Source organism: Pseudomassariella vexata, assembly GCF_002105095.1.
Source record: "Pseudomassariella vexata strain CBS 129021 chromosome Unknown BCR38scaffold_8, whole genome shotgun sequence".
NCBI classification, from domain to species: Eukaryota; Fungi; Ascomycota; class Sordariomycetes; order Amphisphaeriales; family Pseudomassariaceae; genus Pseudomassariella; species Pseudomassariella vexata.
Window position 1 is genome coordinate 47592 of NW_024467963.1, and position 12906 is coordinate 60497.

General features: G+C 51.8%; 4 protein-coding genes and 1 non-coding gene across 5 annotated transcripts; 1 reads left to right on the forward strand and 4 right to left on the reverse strand.

Annotated features, from left to right (window-relative positions):
- Positions 1-1038: 1038 nt before the first annotated feature.
- Positions 1039-1507, forward strand: BCR38DRAFT_345447 (uncharacterized protein; the record flags this gene model as incomplete). Its single annotated transcript, XM_040856182.1, has 2 exons — positions 1039-1349; positions 1411-1507. The coding sequence occupies 2 exons, from the start codon at positions 1039-1041 to the stop codon at positions 1505-1507; spliced, it is 408 nt and encodes a 135-aa protein (XP_040714551.1).
- Positions 1508-1539: 32 nt separating this feature from the next.
- Positions 1540-2965, reverse strand: BCR38DRAFT_458181 (Dolichyl-P-Man:Man(5)GlcNAc(2)-PP-dolichyl mannosyltransferase; the record flags this gene model as incomplete). Its single annotated transcript, XM_040862129.1, has 3 exons — positions 1540-2445; positions 2502-2746; positions 2815-2965. The coding sequence occupies 3 exons, from the start codon at positions 2963-2965 to the stop codon at positions 1540-1542; spliced, it is 1302 nt and encodes a 433-aa protein (XP_040714552.1).
- A 443-nt stretch (positions 2966-3408) lies between these two features.
- Positions 3409-4655, reverse strand: BCR38DRAFT_458182 (D-amino-acid oxidase; the record flags this gene model as incomplete). Its single annotated transcript, XM_040862130.1, has 4 exons — positions 3409-4226; positions 4283-4380; positions 4434-4571; positions 4633-4655. 4 exons carry the CDS (start codon positions 4653-4655, stop codon positions 3409-3411), a joined length of 1077 nt encoding a protein of 358 aa, XP_040714553.1.
- A 1564-nt stretch (positions 4656-6219) lies between these two features.
- On the reverse strand, positions 6220-6322 carry BCR38DRAFT_t207. Its single transcript has one exon. It is a non-coding gene; the product is annotated as a tRNA-Thr (tRNA).
- Positions 6323-8723: 2401 nt separating this feature from the next.
- On the reverse strand, positions 8724-9873 carry BCR38DRAFT_344352 (uncharacterized protein; the record flags this gene model as incomplete). Its single annotated transcript, XM_040856095.1, has 2 exons — positions 8724-8988; positions 9050-9873. 2 exons carry the CDS (start codon positions 9871-9873, stop codon positions 8724-8726), a joined length of 1089 nt encoding a protein of 362 aa, XP_040714554.1.
- Positions 9874-12906: the final 3033 nt, after the last annotated feature.

Below are 12906 nucleotides of genomic sequence, written 5' to 3' on the forward strand. Positions count from 1 at the left end.
CGTAATCAAAGATTGGGTTTCCAATCACGAAGCATGACAACACAACACCCCGCAAATCACTAACCTAAGTAGTCTGACGGATAGGGCGTGTTTTAACAGAAGCGGCTTTCGCAGTTTCTTTCCACTCTCCAGGGATGGCGGAGTTGCCCAATCCCACCCACATGGAGCTAACACCTAAAAGACTTCGCTGGTATGGCACGAAGCAAATTGTCGGGGACTCGTTTGGGGCGAGCCAGTTTTCAGACTGCACGTAGAGTAGTTGGAGAGCCTTCTCGTTCCCAGATACCAACAAGTTAGAAAGTTGGAGGTGGCGCACATGGACGAGAGATGCGGAGCGGCTAACTATACTTGGTACGGAAACTCGGTGGAGCCATCATCGGCTTAAAAGACGGTCCTATTCACCCTCCACGCTCGTCAGAATCCAGCGCAAACGCTCTGGGTCGCGCAATGGGTTTCTGTCATTATTTGTTGTATTCCCGCTTGACCCTCAGGAAGCAGAAATGAGGTGGCAAAGGCTCCTCGAGCCAGCTCCCAGGGCCTGCTTTGCTGGCCCGTCACGCCAACGCGCCATTCAAAGCACCCAGTCGACTTCCGAGATTATCCTCGTAGGGGTTGATTCGTACCTTCACTTAGCATTCCCAAGCATCATGACGATGCTGGTGCGTCATCTTTTGTGATCACAGAAACGGTTCTTCGAGATGAGCAAGCGCACATATGCAGAAGCCGGGTTAGGGTTCGCCTGGAAGCCACTGAAGGACATCAAAGCGACTGGCAAACCTTGAATACGCCCTCGTCAACAGCTCGTTTCTACATTAAGGCCAGATCCAGGAGATGAGTTTGAACTCCGGGGATTTGTACCCGCGGTCTCTTTCATCTGTCACTATACTTGAGACGGAATAACTGCGGGACTATTCTGCGATACAGGTCCCACAAATCGCTTCTCCAAATTTTGGTGACTCCGTCAACCTCAGGTCAGTTTCCGCTGCGGAATTCCTCAAAATTGCCCTCTTAAACGGAAAGAACACCAGATTCGCAAAAATGGGTCGCCCGAAGCGTGATATACGCGCAGCAGCGGAGGAGTCAACGACACCCCCAGACGAGCTCGCCGCCAACCAGTCGCTAGCTCGCGTCATCAAAGCAGAGGGTAACAGCCTCTATAGCTGCTCCTTGCCTGACAGCCGCACCGTGCTGGTAGAGCTTGCTGCTCGCTTCCGCAGCACCATCTGGATCCGACGGGCGGGTTATGTCCTCGTCGACCTCACGCCTATCAAGGAAGTGAAGGGCAAAGTGGAAGGCGAGATCGTCAATGTCGTCCGCGAGGAGAGAGAATGGCGCAAGAAAAGCTACTGGTATGGTGTCATCTGTATTTGCAGAGACAACAGAGACAAAGTAAGCTGACAATTGCTTCAGGCCAAAGGAGTTCACAAAGACCACTCACTATGACGAGGAAGATTCGGACTCCAATGTTGGCAAGATGCCACCTTCTGACTCGGAGGAAGAGGACTGACGCAAAGCTATCTCCCGACCAAATGGGAGAAGCTAAGCTGCCTTGTCTGCTGGCGAGACCTGCTTTGCTGAAACAGCCTCCAAATCATTCGTGGCCCCACCCCAAGACAGCACAACCGTGATTGCCAAAACACCAACTACAACACCGGAACTTGCTGGTGTGCTGGGGAAGATGTTCCAGGCCCACTCTTGAGCTGCCCACAGCACGTACTGGACGACCGGATGGGCACCACTGCGCCACAGGAGGTACGGGGTGGACCAGGCGAGATAAGAATAGAATTGGTAGTGCAGGGACCGGGCGAAGAGAAGGCCAATTACATTGGCTGAGAGCATGGTAGTTGTGACGAATTGCGGTGTGATTTGGGACGCAACCATTGGCTCTTCTTGGGGTGAAAAGGGAGACTGGAACCGGAGTATAGGTGAGATGATGGCGAATAGGGGCTTTCGGGCAGGCTTGAGCCACTTCTGGGCGAGGAACCCAGCAAGGACAGCTGCATGTAAACCCAGAAGACCCAGCGCGAACGGGCGGCTGAGGAATACTTCTTCGCCAACGAAGCGCCAATTGACTGTCCACTTGAATAGGAACTGCCTGGACAGCTCAAATGCCCGTGATAGGTAACCACTAGCATTCCCTCTGAGGAATGGATTGGCGATGGCCACTTGGATCTGAACCATGATTGCTGCCAACTTCAGACTGCCCGAGAAGCCTCTGCCTTGAAGCAGAATGACTCCTACAGCGGGGAGAACCAGAAGCAGAGACATCTTGATGCCTAGGCCCCATATGTAGGCAATGCTGCCTAGGGTCCAAGCCCTATACTGAAAGCAGTAAATTGCGAGCCATAGGAAGAAGACGGCAAAGCAGTCATTGAAACATCGCAGCACAAAGATACTGTGCAGTCGCTTTGAGGCAATAAGCAGAGGGAAGACATATGGAGGAACCTGCAAGCACGTCACTATTAGCGATTTGACCAGGGAGCGCATGTCAGCATACACACCTTTGCCTTCCAGTAGCATGCCATCACGACAGCCAAAGTGACCATGTAGAGAACCGCAAAGAGCTGCTGCGCCATGAATATGTCCTTCCCTTGATCGGTGAGGTGATAAAGACCAGTGTACGTGTACACATGCGCTGCTGGGTAGACAAGCGGGCCGGTGCCGCCCTTGATGAGCGTGTAGTCACGCTCGCCCGACACATATTGTGACACCTGTTCCATGTAGGCTTTCCAATCGATCTCGGTGTCTGTTTTCAAGAGTCTTCGTCAGTAATTGGACAAGCAGCAAGCAGTGATCAGGTGGGGGGAAGCTCACAAGGCACTTTCCAAATGATCAAGGCACAGAGGATGCCGTCGAGAAGGAAGAGAGCGGGCGGGACGAGCTTAGAGAGGACATGGTGGCGGTTGGCAACGTCAGACACGAGCTTCATGGCTTGTGAGACCAGTCCTGGCTGTGTGTCCGCCATTGTGGTTGCTTTCAGTCATGTAGCGACTATGCGACGCGCTTGAGGTTCACACGCAATGAAGGTTGTAAGGAAGCGAGCAACCTTTGAAGCTCATAAGCTCCATGAGTCGGATTGCTAGAGCGGGCTTAAGTGGGCTCAGACGGCCCACTCAGTGCGACTTGAGTCTACCGTAGTACAACGAGAGCTTGAGCACGGACACACCTATCTCTTGATTGTGTCAGCTGCATCTCAGCTGACACTGAAGTACACTGGTCCCAATTCCGCGGCAACTTGGAACAATCATCAATATCTGGGCTGACTCGGATTCCTATCAGTACTCATCCGTGTCCAAAAGCTCCAGAATCCATGCGTATGTCAGAGTCGGAAATTGTGGCATCGGCAAACCCAATATTGTATTATAGTTTCAAAATCCCCTTTGAATCCACGTAGAGCTGGCGGCCTATCTACAGCTTAGGCTTATTGAGAATCTCAGAAACCAGCTCGGCCACGCCCTCAGCACATCCAAACGAGCCTTGATACCCCCAACCGGCGTGACCATAGTTGTGGACGACCCATGTGCCATCGATTTTCTCCTTCTCTATCCTCACGCCTCCGTTCCTGTACGGTCGAAGTCCGACACCGTGGCGAACAATGTCGAAGCCATCCACCCCTTTCCCGTTTGTGATCTCAGGCATCATTTCGACGACTCGGCGCATGATGCGCAAGGCTTGGTTAGGGTCTGGCTGGCTCTCCCAGTTTCCCTTCTGGTAAGTACCCCCTAGGATAGTCCCACCACCATTCGCCCTTGTCATGACATAGCAGACCTCATCGTCGGCATCGTCGGTGCCTGACTTGGTAAGCATGTAAGGCGCCTCGTTCCGCACAACCACAACTTGTCCGCGCACAGGCACGACGTTCTCGTCCATGACGCCTCCAAGTTTGGAGGCCATGAGCCCGGTCGTGTTGATAATAATATCCGCCTTGACTCCTGCGTGACTCAGCGACGCAGCCTCCGAGATGTGCATCAGCACCCCTCGTTTGAACACGACGCCGTTTGCTCTGCACTGGCCTACCAACCACGGCAAGTACAGCATCGTGTTTATGCACAAAGAGCCGAACTCGCAGCCGGATGCCATCTCTGCGGGCAATTCGCTCGGTGATAGTTCCCGGAAGTCGTCGAAGAGCGACTTGTACCACGGGTTCTCCATGAACAACCCGTCAAAGGAGTATACACCGGTCTTGAGCTTTTCGAGGTCTTTTGTCCGGCGCAACACGCGCGCCTCTGCGAGGAATTAGCAAGTCAACTCCATAAGATATTTGGCACTATAATTGATGTACTCTGTAGGTGGATTCCAGCTTCCGGCACCTCGAGTGCAAGTCTCTTCAGTTGAGGCCACGTCCGTCGCTCCCAACGACTATTTGAGGCTGTCGCCATTCTTCCAAGCGTCAGCATTTTGATTCCAACGTCCACGAGCATATCGGCACTTACGGCAAGACATTTGCTCCCGCCCACGGAGAGGCGTATTGAATGTCGTAATCGCCAGGCATGTGCTTGGCTACGATGGTGATGGTGTTAGCCTTGTCCTTGGACAGCAGATAAGCTGTAGTCAATCCAGACACGCCGGCACTGTTCGACATTTAATTAGTTTACAAGCACCAATCCCTTCTTGTTCTTCAGTGCGACGTACCCAACAACGACTATGTTCGGCATCTTGAGTATTTGATCAACAAGGTATCCAGGACAGGTTGCTTGGGAGACAGCCTTGAGTTGGTTCCAAGGGGCAGCGGTCTCGAATGTGATGAACGTACTCGAGATCGCAAGAAATGCTGGGCAAGAGCTTGAAATGGGAATATACACCACTTCCGACACGAAGTTACGCAAAGGGGACAATTGTATGTTAATGGTGGAGGCTGGGGTTACCCATCTAATGGCACCATGATCGGCTCAAATCGGTGTGGGGTCGTGGAGTGTACGCAGCACACCGGTCCGGGTTGAAGATATCGGTCGGCTCCGAATGTTTCGGCAACAGTTATTACGACGATCGGTCGTTGGACTGCATTCACAGCAGAATGGAATGTTGTGCGATTGTGTAATATCCTCCCTCTGTCTGACCTGGTTTTGGTCGGCTCGAACTTTCTGTCTTGTTACGTTTTATTCGGCGTTGACACTGCTGATAAGATGCGTTCCATGGATATGTCCGTCGCTAGCAGGTCTTGCAGCTTCATTTTGCACTTCATCACGTCTAGTTGAAGACAACGGCTTGCACACGTCCTAAGTACCTCCCCGATAGATAAAGCCCGAGATGCGTAACCAATGCCATACGCTTTCTACGCGCAACAGGCACCTGGCGCCGCATGTGTCAACAGAATGCTGATTCGAAGGAAGGATTTCGGGAGACCCTGGACCGTATCAGTCTGATTCCACTCATTTTGGTGTAAGACAGAGCGGTTGACAGTAGGAATTTTGTGCTCCAGTGACCAATAATTATGACTTGGCCCCTTCATCTTCACAAGGCCGTTCAACCTGGCCACTCGATGACTCCGAAAGTAAATCAACGGTACATCAAGTGTCTCCTGAGTATACTGGCTTGCTTGGATCTAGCCTCATAAACTGACAGCGAATAAATTTTTTTTATTAAATACGCCGTAGGTGTTAACCCTCGGTACCTCACAAGTACTCCCTTAAGGGGCTATAGATGATATAGCGGGCCCTTAAGCCGCGTCGGGCGGTTATACAGGTAAACTTGTAGCCAAACGACTACTAAACCTCCTGTCCCTCCCTAAGTCTGTGCTACAACCCCTGCCTGAACTACCGATAAGTGTGGTAATGTGGCACTTAAATTCGTCCTCAGGGGTGGGATGCTGCTGATGTGCAGAAGATGCTCGACTATTTTTTGTCGCGACAAGTCGTAGTATCTGCTAATTGGGGTTCTCGTCGAGCGTATACATCGCAACCATACGCTCAAGTGGATAGACCGTAATGTAGTCTAGACGCTCGCATGAATCGCGGCGGGAGGGCGTGCTGCGCGCCTTCTATCGTGAGGGGACGGGTTCGCCGACGAGCGTTATCGGATAGGCGAGGTCCGATAAGGGGTCGGATTAACGATTCGAATTCTGGACCGGCTGTCGAGTTATATTCCGCCGACGTAGTGCTTGACGGTCGACTGGCTAGGATGCTCGTAATCCTAAACTGAACTAATCTCCCTATTATCGCTAGGTAGGCGAAGTCAACAAGGTGGGCAGCGCGCCGTAAGGGTTGACTAAACCCCCTTGTGTGTCAGCTGCGGGATTCGAACCCGCGACTCGTCACCGACCTAAGTGGGCGAGGCTCAAATCGGGACTTATCTACCAGCGAAGTGACCAACTACACCAGCCGACAGCAAATAAATTATGGATACGGTAGAAGGCCAATCAGTTGCAAATACGCCAAGTCGGTAGTATAGCCAGATTGGACCTCACACGTCACCGTGAAATAATCCTAGATGACCATCAGCTGCCTTGAACCTATACGGGCGGAAGGGTAGGCGTGTTGCAAACCTGTGCTGACCTAAGTTCATGTATGCATGGGCCATATTGACGATCATTGTGGTAGACCCGAAAGCACCCCTGGTGCTCTTTCAGAATGACTTGAAAATGTGATGATTAGGATGTGTACCGCAAGTGAGGTGAGTTAGCACATCCAAACATCTTCAAAGTTATTTCTGCTATTTTCCCTGCGCTGTCACCAGTTAGTCTCTAGTTCCCTAATCTATATAGAACGATTGCTTCAAGTCTCGTAACGACTGGAATGAATAGGGCGTGGCGGTGTTCCTTGCGTTTGTTTCCTACTAAGAATACTTGTTACGTCGGAGATGGCGAGCTACGATGTAAAAAGACGCAAACTTGAAGGACCCTATCAGACGCCCGAATGGGGTTGACAGCTAGGATGTTTGGGCTTATCTCATCGCGCTCACCGTCATGTGTAAGAGGCTCGGATCCATCCTGTCTGCTTCGAGTGAGCTCCTTGAAAGCACGTAGGCTCTGCGAAATAAAATTTCATATCCATACGATAAGCCCGCCGACGACTACTTCAAATGAACAATTATTCAAGGTGGTAAAGTTGTTGGGTTTCAAAAGGGCATGTCAAATCAGATAGCCCAAATCTGTTGTTGCAAGCGGTTATATAGTTTCAGGATTCCTATTGGTGCCCTTGCCGTATTCCTTCGGATGTAATAAGCCTGCCTCATCTTGGGGTTTTACGTTTTAGCTTGTGATAAGACCGACTTTAATCATGTCACCAATAGAAATAACGAGAAAGCCTGTTCCCCTCTAACGATCCGACTAACCGGCTACGTCGCGCCTTCACGAAGTACGTGCTTACTTCACATACAGCTCAAACTCGTCCGATTGGAATGCAAACGCCCCCGCGGCGGCATCTCACTTACTCTCGGCGCCGGCAGTCGCATAGATCCTGGATCTTCTCGTCTGAACGGCTTCGGCCGTTTCATGCACATGGAGGCAGCCCCCGAGTTCCCGGATTCGTTGAAATACGAAACGGGGGCGCTAGCGTTGTTCTCGAAAACATCCGAGCGAAGAAGCCCGTTGGGGCCGATGAGATCAAGGAATGACAGGCGGGCGACGATGTCCAAGGGACTTGCGAGGACGTAATGGACTAATAAGCTCGTTCGTAAGTGCGTTCATGAACCAACAGCGACGCTTCCTAAGTTTATACTATTTGGGATTGACATGCGATGCGCCACGTTCCCGCATGGTAAAGTAGTTTGTACGTGTTACCTGATGGTCAAGCAAGAGGGGCCCAGAATATCTCAAGGACCGAAAGCGCTTGACAGCTACGTTCATGTATTAGCAGTTGACGGGATCTCTATTAAAAAACCTGATGAAGTTAATCTAAGATGCAAGCTAGTTACACATGCTATGTAATTCTGTGTGGCCGTCGAGGTACATCAGCGCATCAGAAAGAAAACATCTTCTCCTGCTTTAATGTATTCCGTTTTTCATACCCAGACCGAATAGTGATAAGTATACACATATGACTTCCCATATGATCAATACCCTTGTGGTTGCTCCAGATGTTTTTGTTCGCCAAGCTGTGGAATTGACAAAACTGGCCCCTGAAAACCGACAGTCTGGTAAGGGGGCCAAGAATTCCCGAGATCCAGATGCCCCAGACCCAGCTGGTCGGTTCAATGCAGGTGCGTAAAACGCCGACAGTCTCTCTCTCTCGGGATCCACAAAAGTGCACTTTCTGCTGCGCTTCCCTGCAGGCCTGGCGGTCGACTGGGTATCTGCATCATGATTTTCCAGTAACGGATGTGACGAGATAAATTTCGTGCGAAATTGTCATGCCAAACAGCAGTCGTTTCTCAGTATCCCGTAGTCCACTCGCAATATTAAACATTCAATTCCGTTTCCCAGTTTGTTCTGTACGCTGTAAAGACGCTATCTAGCATGTTGAAACTCTCAATATATACATCGAATATAGCCATCCGGCATGTTCTTCGCCATATACCATGTCAAATATGTAAAAGGCACGGAGATCGGGTGCTGGCAGGTTGGTACATGTCGTCGTTGTGATGGTAGATTCGTCTTTTTCATGATCGTAAACCCTTGATGGCGCCGAAAATGTTCTGTCAAAGAATACCAATGCGCCGCGCACAAGTTCTGTTGCTCAGCGACACTAATGAATGATACATGGGTGATGCCAAAGCAACCCCGGTGGTTCGTCACCTTGCCTCCCTGTTAGGATGGAAACCTCGCGACGTTTCCACGAACGCCGGTGTTATTCCATGGTTTCGCCTAACGAAATGCCTCGCAACTGTTCCTGTAAACCTTTTAGCTCCGCCGGATCATGTCGAGTTATGGACCTCTTGGGAGTAAGTCTCGGGCATTCCGCACACTTCTTGTGTCCGCACTTGGAACAGTCGGCTCCATCCTTCGCGTTCAATGGAAATTTCCTGCGGCACTCGTGACAGGAGTGCAGTGTAGGGGTATTTGCACCCGGATCATCACCGGGATATCCGTAGGGGTACTTATCCTTACTCGCACTGCGTGAGAGTTAATTACGGTGCAGAACCGGAGAACGAACGCAAAATAGCGAAAACTTACGGATCTCGTGGGCAGTCCCCACAACGCTTGTGGTTACACTTCTGGCACACCGAAGAAAGATGAAAGATGGTGCCGCACTCATGACAGTATCTCCGGGGCCGCATCCGCGCCGGCTTGTAAACCCGGTCCTGTCCACCATTCGGTCCTGGGCGGGTTACCTGGACGGGTGGGGCGAGGCCGTAGTGCGGAATGATAGGCGCTAGTTCCATCTCTCTCTGGGCCATGGCCGTGATCTTTTCCCGGTCGGCGGCCTTCTCAGACTCGGTTCGCTTGGGAGGGTACCGGATGCACTGCTTGCAGCATTTGTGGCCGCAGGCGACGCATTCGTTGCTCACGCCGAACGCCTTGTGGCAGCGATGGCATTCCCGATGCACGCGAACTCGAACTGGCGTCTCTACCCGGAGGACGTCGCCCTCGAGGGAGTGCCACTCGCTGGGCTTGATCTCCAAACCGAACCTGGCTTCGAGTTTTTTGGCCCGTTCTTCGTGGATTTGCGCCCTGGGCACTCTTGTCGCATTCTCACACTGGGACTTCTGGGAGGTGCCAGCCTCCGAAGAAGCCTTGCTGTGTAGACGTTTAGTATTCGAACGATAGGCATCCGTCGGGTCAGTTGCGCGTTGTATATACCTTGAGAGCACAGGCATATTGGAAGGCGCCTGAGACGGTTGAACTGGTGGAACTTTAGACGTTCGTTTGGAGAAAGGTTGGCCAGAGTGCCTGAGAACAGTCCGCATTCTTAATATAACCCGGCCGAAGCCCTTCAATTCTTTGCCAACTCGACCATCAGCCCCCCCCGAGGATGACGTTGCCGACGGCACACCCATGTCTTCAAGTTCAGATGGGTGCAACACCGAAACTGAAACAAGCTATACAAACAAGCCCGGATATTGCACCAGCGGGCCAAAAACGAGACGGTTGAAGCGCCGAAAAGATGGTCTCGGTGATAATCTGGAGCCCCAGAGAACCGCAGGCAAGCCAGGCTTTGTTTCCTCTGCGCAATTGTGTACAAAGTGGTCACGGGTAGCTTTGAATACGGCCGCGGTATAGCGAAGTGCGTGGGAAACCAATGTGTTACAAGTTCCTCTGGCAAGTCCGGTCAAGGCGCAGCTGATACGTTTCCCGATGTTCTGACTCCCCGACGCGGGGTTTCCCAGTCTCTGAATTGGGTCAATGCTTGCTTGTGGTTGGCGCGACGATCAGTGTGATATGTGTGTATAGCCGTCGCTACAATGAAGAAACAGAAAACCGACAAAGTTGATGTGGGAAAGATGAGAGGAAGGGAGAAGGGTAAAAATGGCACGGGGAGACCAGGGAAACATCACGCTAGTTGTATGCGCGAATGGGATGCTGTGTGTGTACTGTCCCGTCGCTGAAAGAAACCAACTCTCCCAAGTCATTTGAGTGCTTGGGGGGGGGTGGGAAATAAGTCCATAACAACCGCCATGGACAACGTATGTACCCGAACCCGAACGCCAGACATTTGGGTTAGCAAGGTGGGCGCTGGTGGGGTCTCTCAAGCCTGGTTAGATGTCGAACAAGGATGGCACGATAGGCCTTCTCGAGTACCACCTATGTACCTTGCCTCTGGTGTCTATGCTTTGTCGTCCCTGCGAATTGGGGACCTGGTGACGAGAATGAGATGCGCGGCACGAAAGATGCAATGCCCTCACCGTTGGCTCTGTCTGTGGCGCGGCGACCTTGGGAAGCATTAAAAGACACTTGGATTTGGGCATCGAAGTGACACTGAGATCGTTCCGAGCAGACGGGACGATGGATGTCAATTGCCGTTGCTGGGACTGTCACATCTGCTGGAATGTGGCACAAGGCCGTTCGCCTGGGCAGCACTGAGCAAGCTAGAGCATGATTCGTTCCCACTCCTTTTTCCCACCAGACCTGCATGATGGGCACGACGCAAACACGACGCCTAGGCACGCCGGAGCGAAGTGTAATTCACGACAACGACAGCACTCTCCATTGGCCTCGCGATTCCGCGCATTGAACCAGAGCCCAGAGCAGAGAGGGCGGACCTTTTCCAAGATAGGCTTCTATAGCTTGCGCAGGTATCCTCTGTTGACTCCGGCCGTCCAATGGGGAGCTGTCGACCGAGCCTCCGAGATCCAGGTTGAGACCGAACGGCCGGGGGCCAAAGATCAAATTGTCCGTCGGAAAGCGGATCCAATGGCTGTTGCCGTGCCGGGGAACGAGTCAAGCAAGCATCGCGTTATGTTGACAGCCATGTACTACTACCTTGCATGCTGAAACGACAGACGGCGTTTGCGGCAGCTCAATGGCGGTCGTTACGCTTTTTCCAACATAGCGGCATGGTGGCACCTCATCGGGGGGCTGGGGGTTTTGTTTTGTTGGGTTTTCTCGTCGCAATTGTGGTTGACTTGGTCAACTCCATAGCGGCGGCACCTGCTAATTACTTTTCAATTATAGAAGCCTACCGAGCGGGTGGCTTTCGGCTAACGCTGCCCATAATTACCAGCCAACCAGCTCAGCTCAGCGCAAGAGTGGGAAGAAGGGTTGGCTCCGGGCGGATCTCTAATGCAGCTGACAGTCTTTCCCATTAGTCGTATGCGTACATGCTCAAATCCGCTCCAGAAGTCGGTTTAACTCAGAATACACGCCTCGAGCTGGACATGGTAGTTGAACTCCACTGAATGTTTGTTTGTTGGTCAGGGTAAGTCCCAGGCCTTGGCAATAGTGGAGGGGCATCCATCCGGTCTAACTATTACTGCAAAGTCACTTCGGTGGGCATCAAAGTGTTTCCTGAGTTGCGTGAACAACAATCTACGCCATGGCCACTGTGGGGTTTGCCAGCCCGAGCGATACCTGGGCCCCGGCGGTTTTCTACACCTCTCCAGGCAGCCAGATGCTTAGCGTAGTATATCCTCCGGAATACCTGGTCTTCCACTCGTTTTCAGTGCTGTAAAGGGCAATGATGCACTTGTCGAAGTAAACAGGCATTGGACCTCTCACACGACGATTGTTATGCGTTGATCAGTCGCTTACAAGGGTATCTCATCCGCTCACGATCTGCATGCCTGTAGAGGTATACGCGATGCTTCGTGCGGGCCATTCGATTCACCATGCTGCCCGCAAAGCCCAGTCTTGCAAGACGTTGACCGTGTGTGTTTCCGCATCCAACCAGCAACTTGGGTGAGAGAAAGTTGGTGGTGGTTTTGGTACGTACTTGGCAGGGGATCCGACGGCTTGTCACGACACCCCCACAGACATAGTTACATTGGCACTCACAAGCGCCGGATATAAAATAAAATGTTTATTCCGGCTTGTGGAGGGGCCAGTGGTCAGATCCATCCAGATGCCAGGAGCTATTGCAAACGTAAGAGTTGTTTGTTCACTAACCACTTTCTTCACTTGCTACGAGGCTCACCTACTACGATGTTCGGATTCCGATTATGAGTCTTACAAACCCAGAACAAGTCAGTGGGCCATTATACCTTAGGTGGATCGTGCACGTCAGTCAATCTTATTACTAGATTGTCGGTAGGTGCACCCAATTCTGGCAATATCGCATTTCCGATTTCCATTATCTACGGGCTTGTACCATCGTTATAATCACGCAAGGATACCGATTCAGATACCCGACCGACCGGACCACGGCAAGCCACAACGGCGAATGCTTCGCTCTTCCCCGGGGTGCTGTATTCTGATCCCTGCTGCATGCGAAGTGATGAACTCTTCGAGCTTGTGTGCATTTGATCAATTTTCTTTTTGCCTCTTTAGACGCCTGCAACGCTGTCTGCTAAGGGTTTCGGGGAATCACATTTATTGTTGGCATGGCTTCACCGCTCGAATCACGATCACGGTCGTCGCCGTCTTCTTGCGTGTCG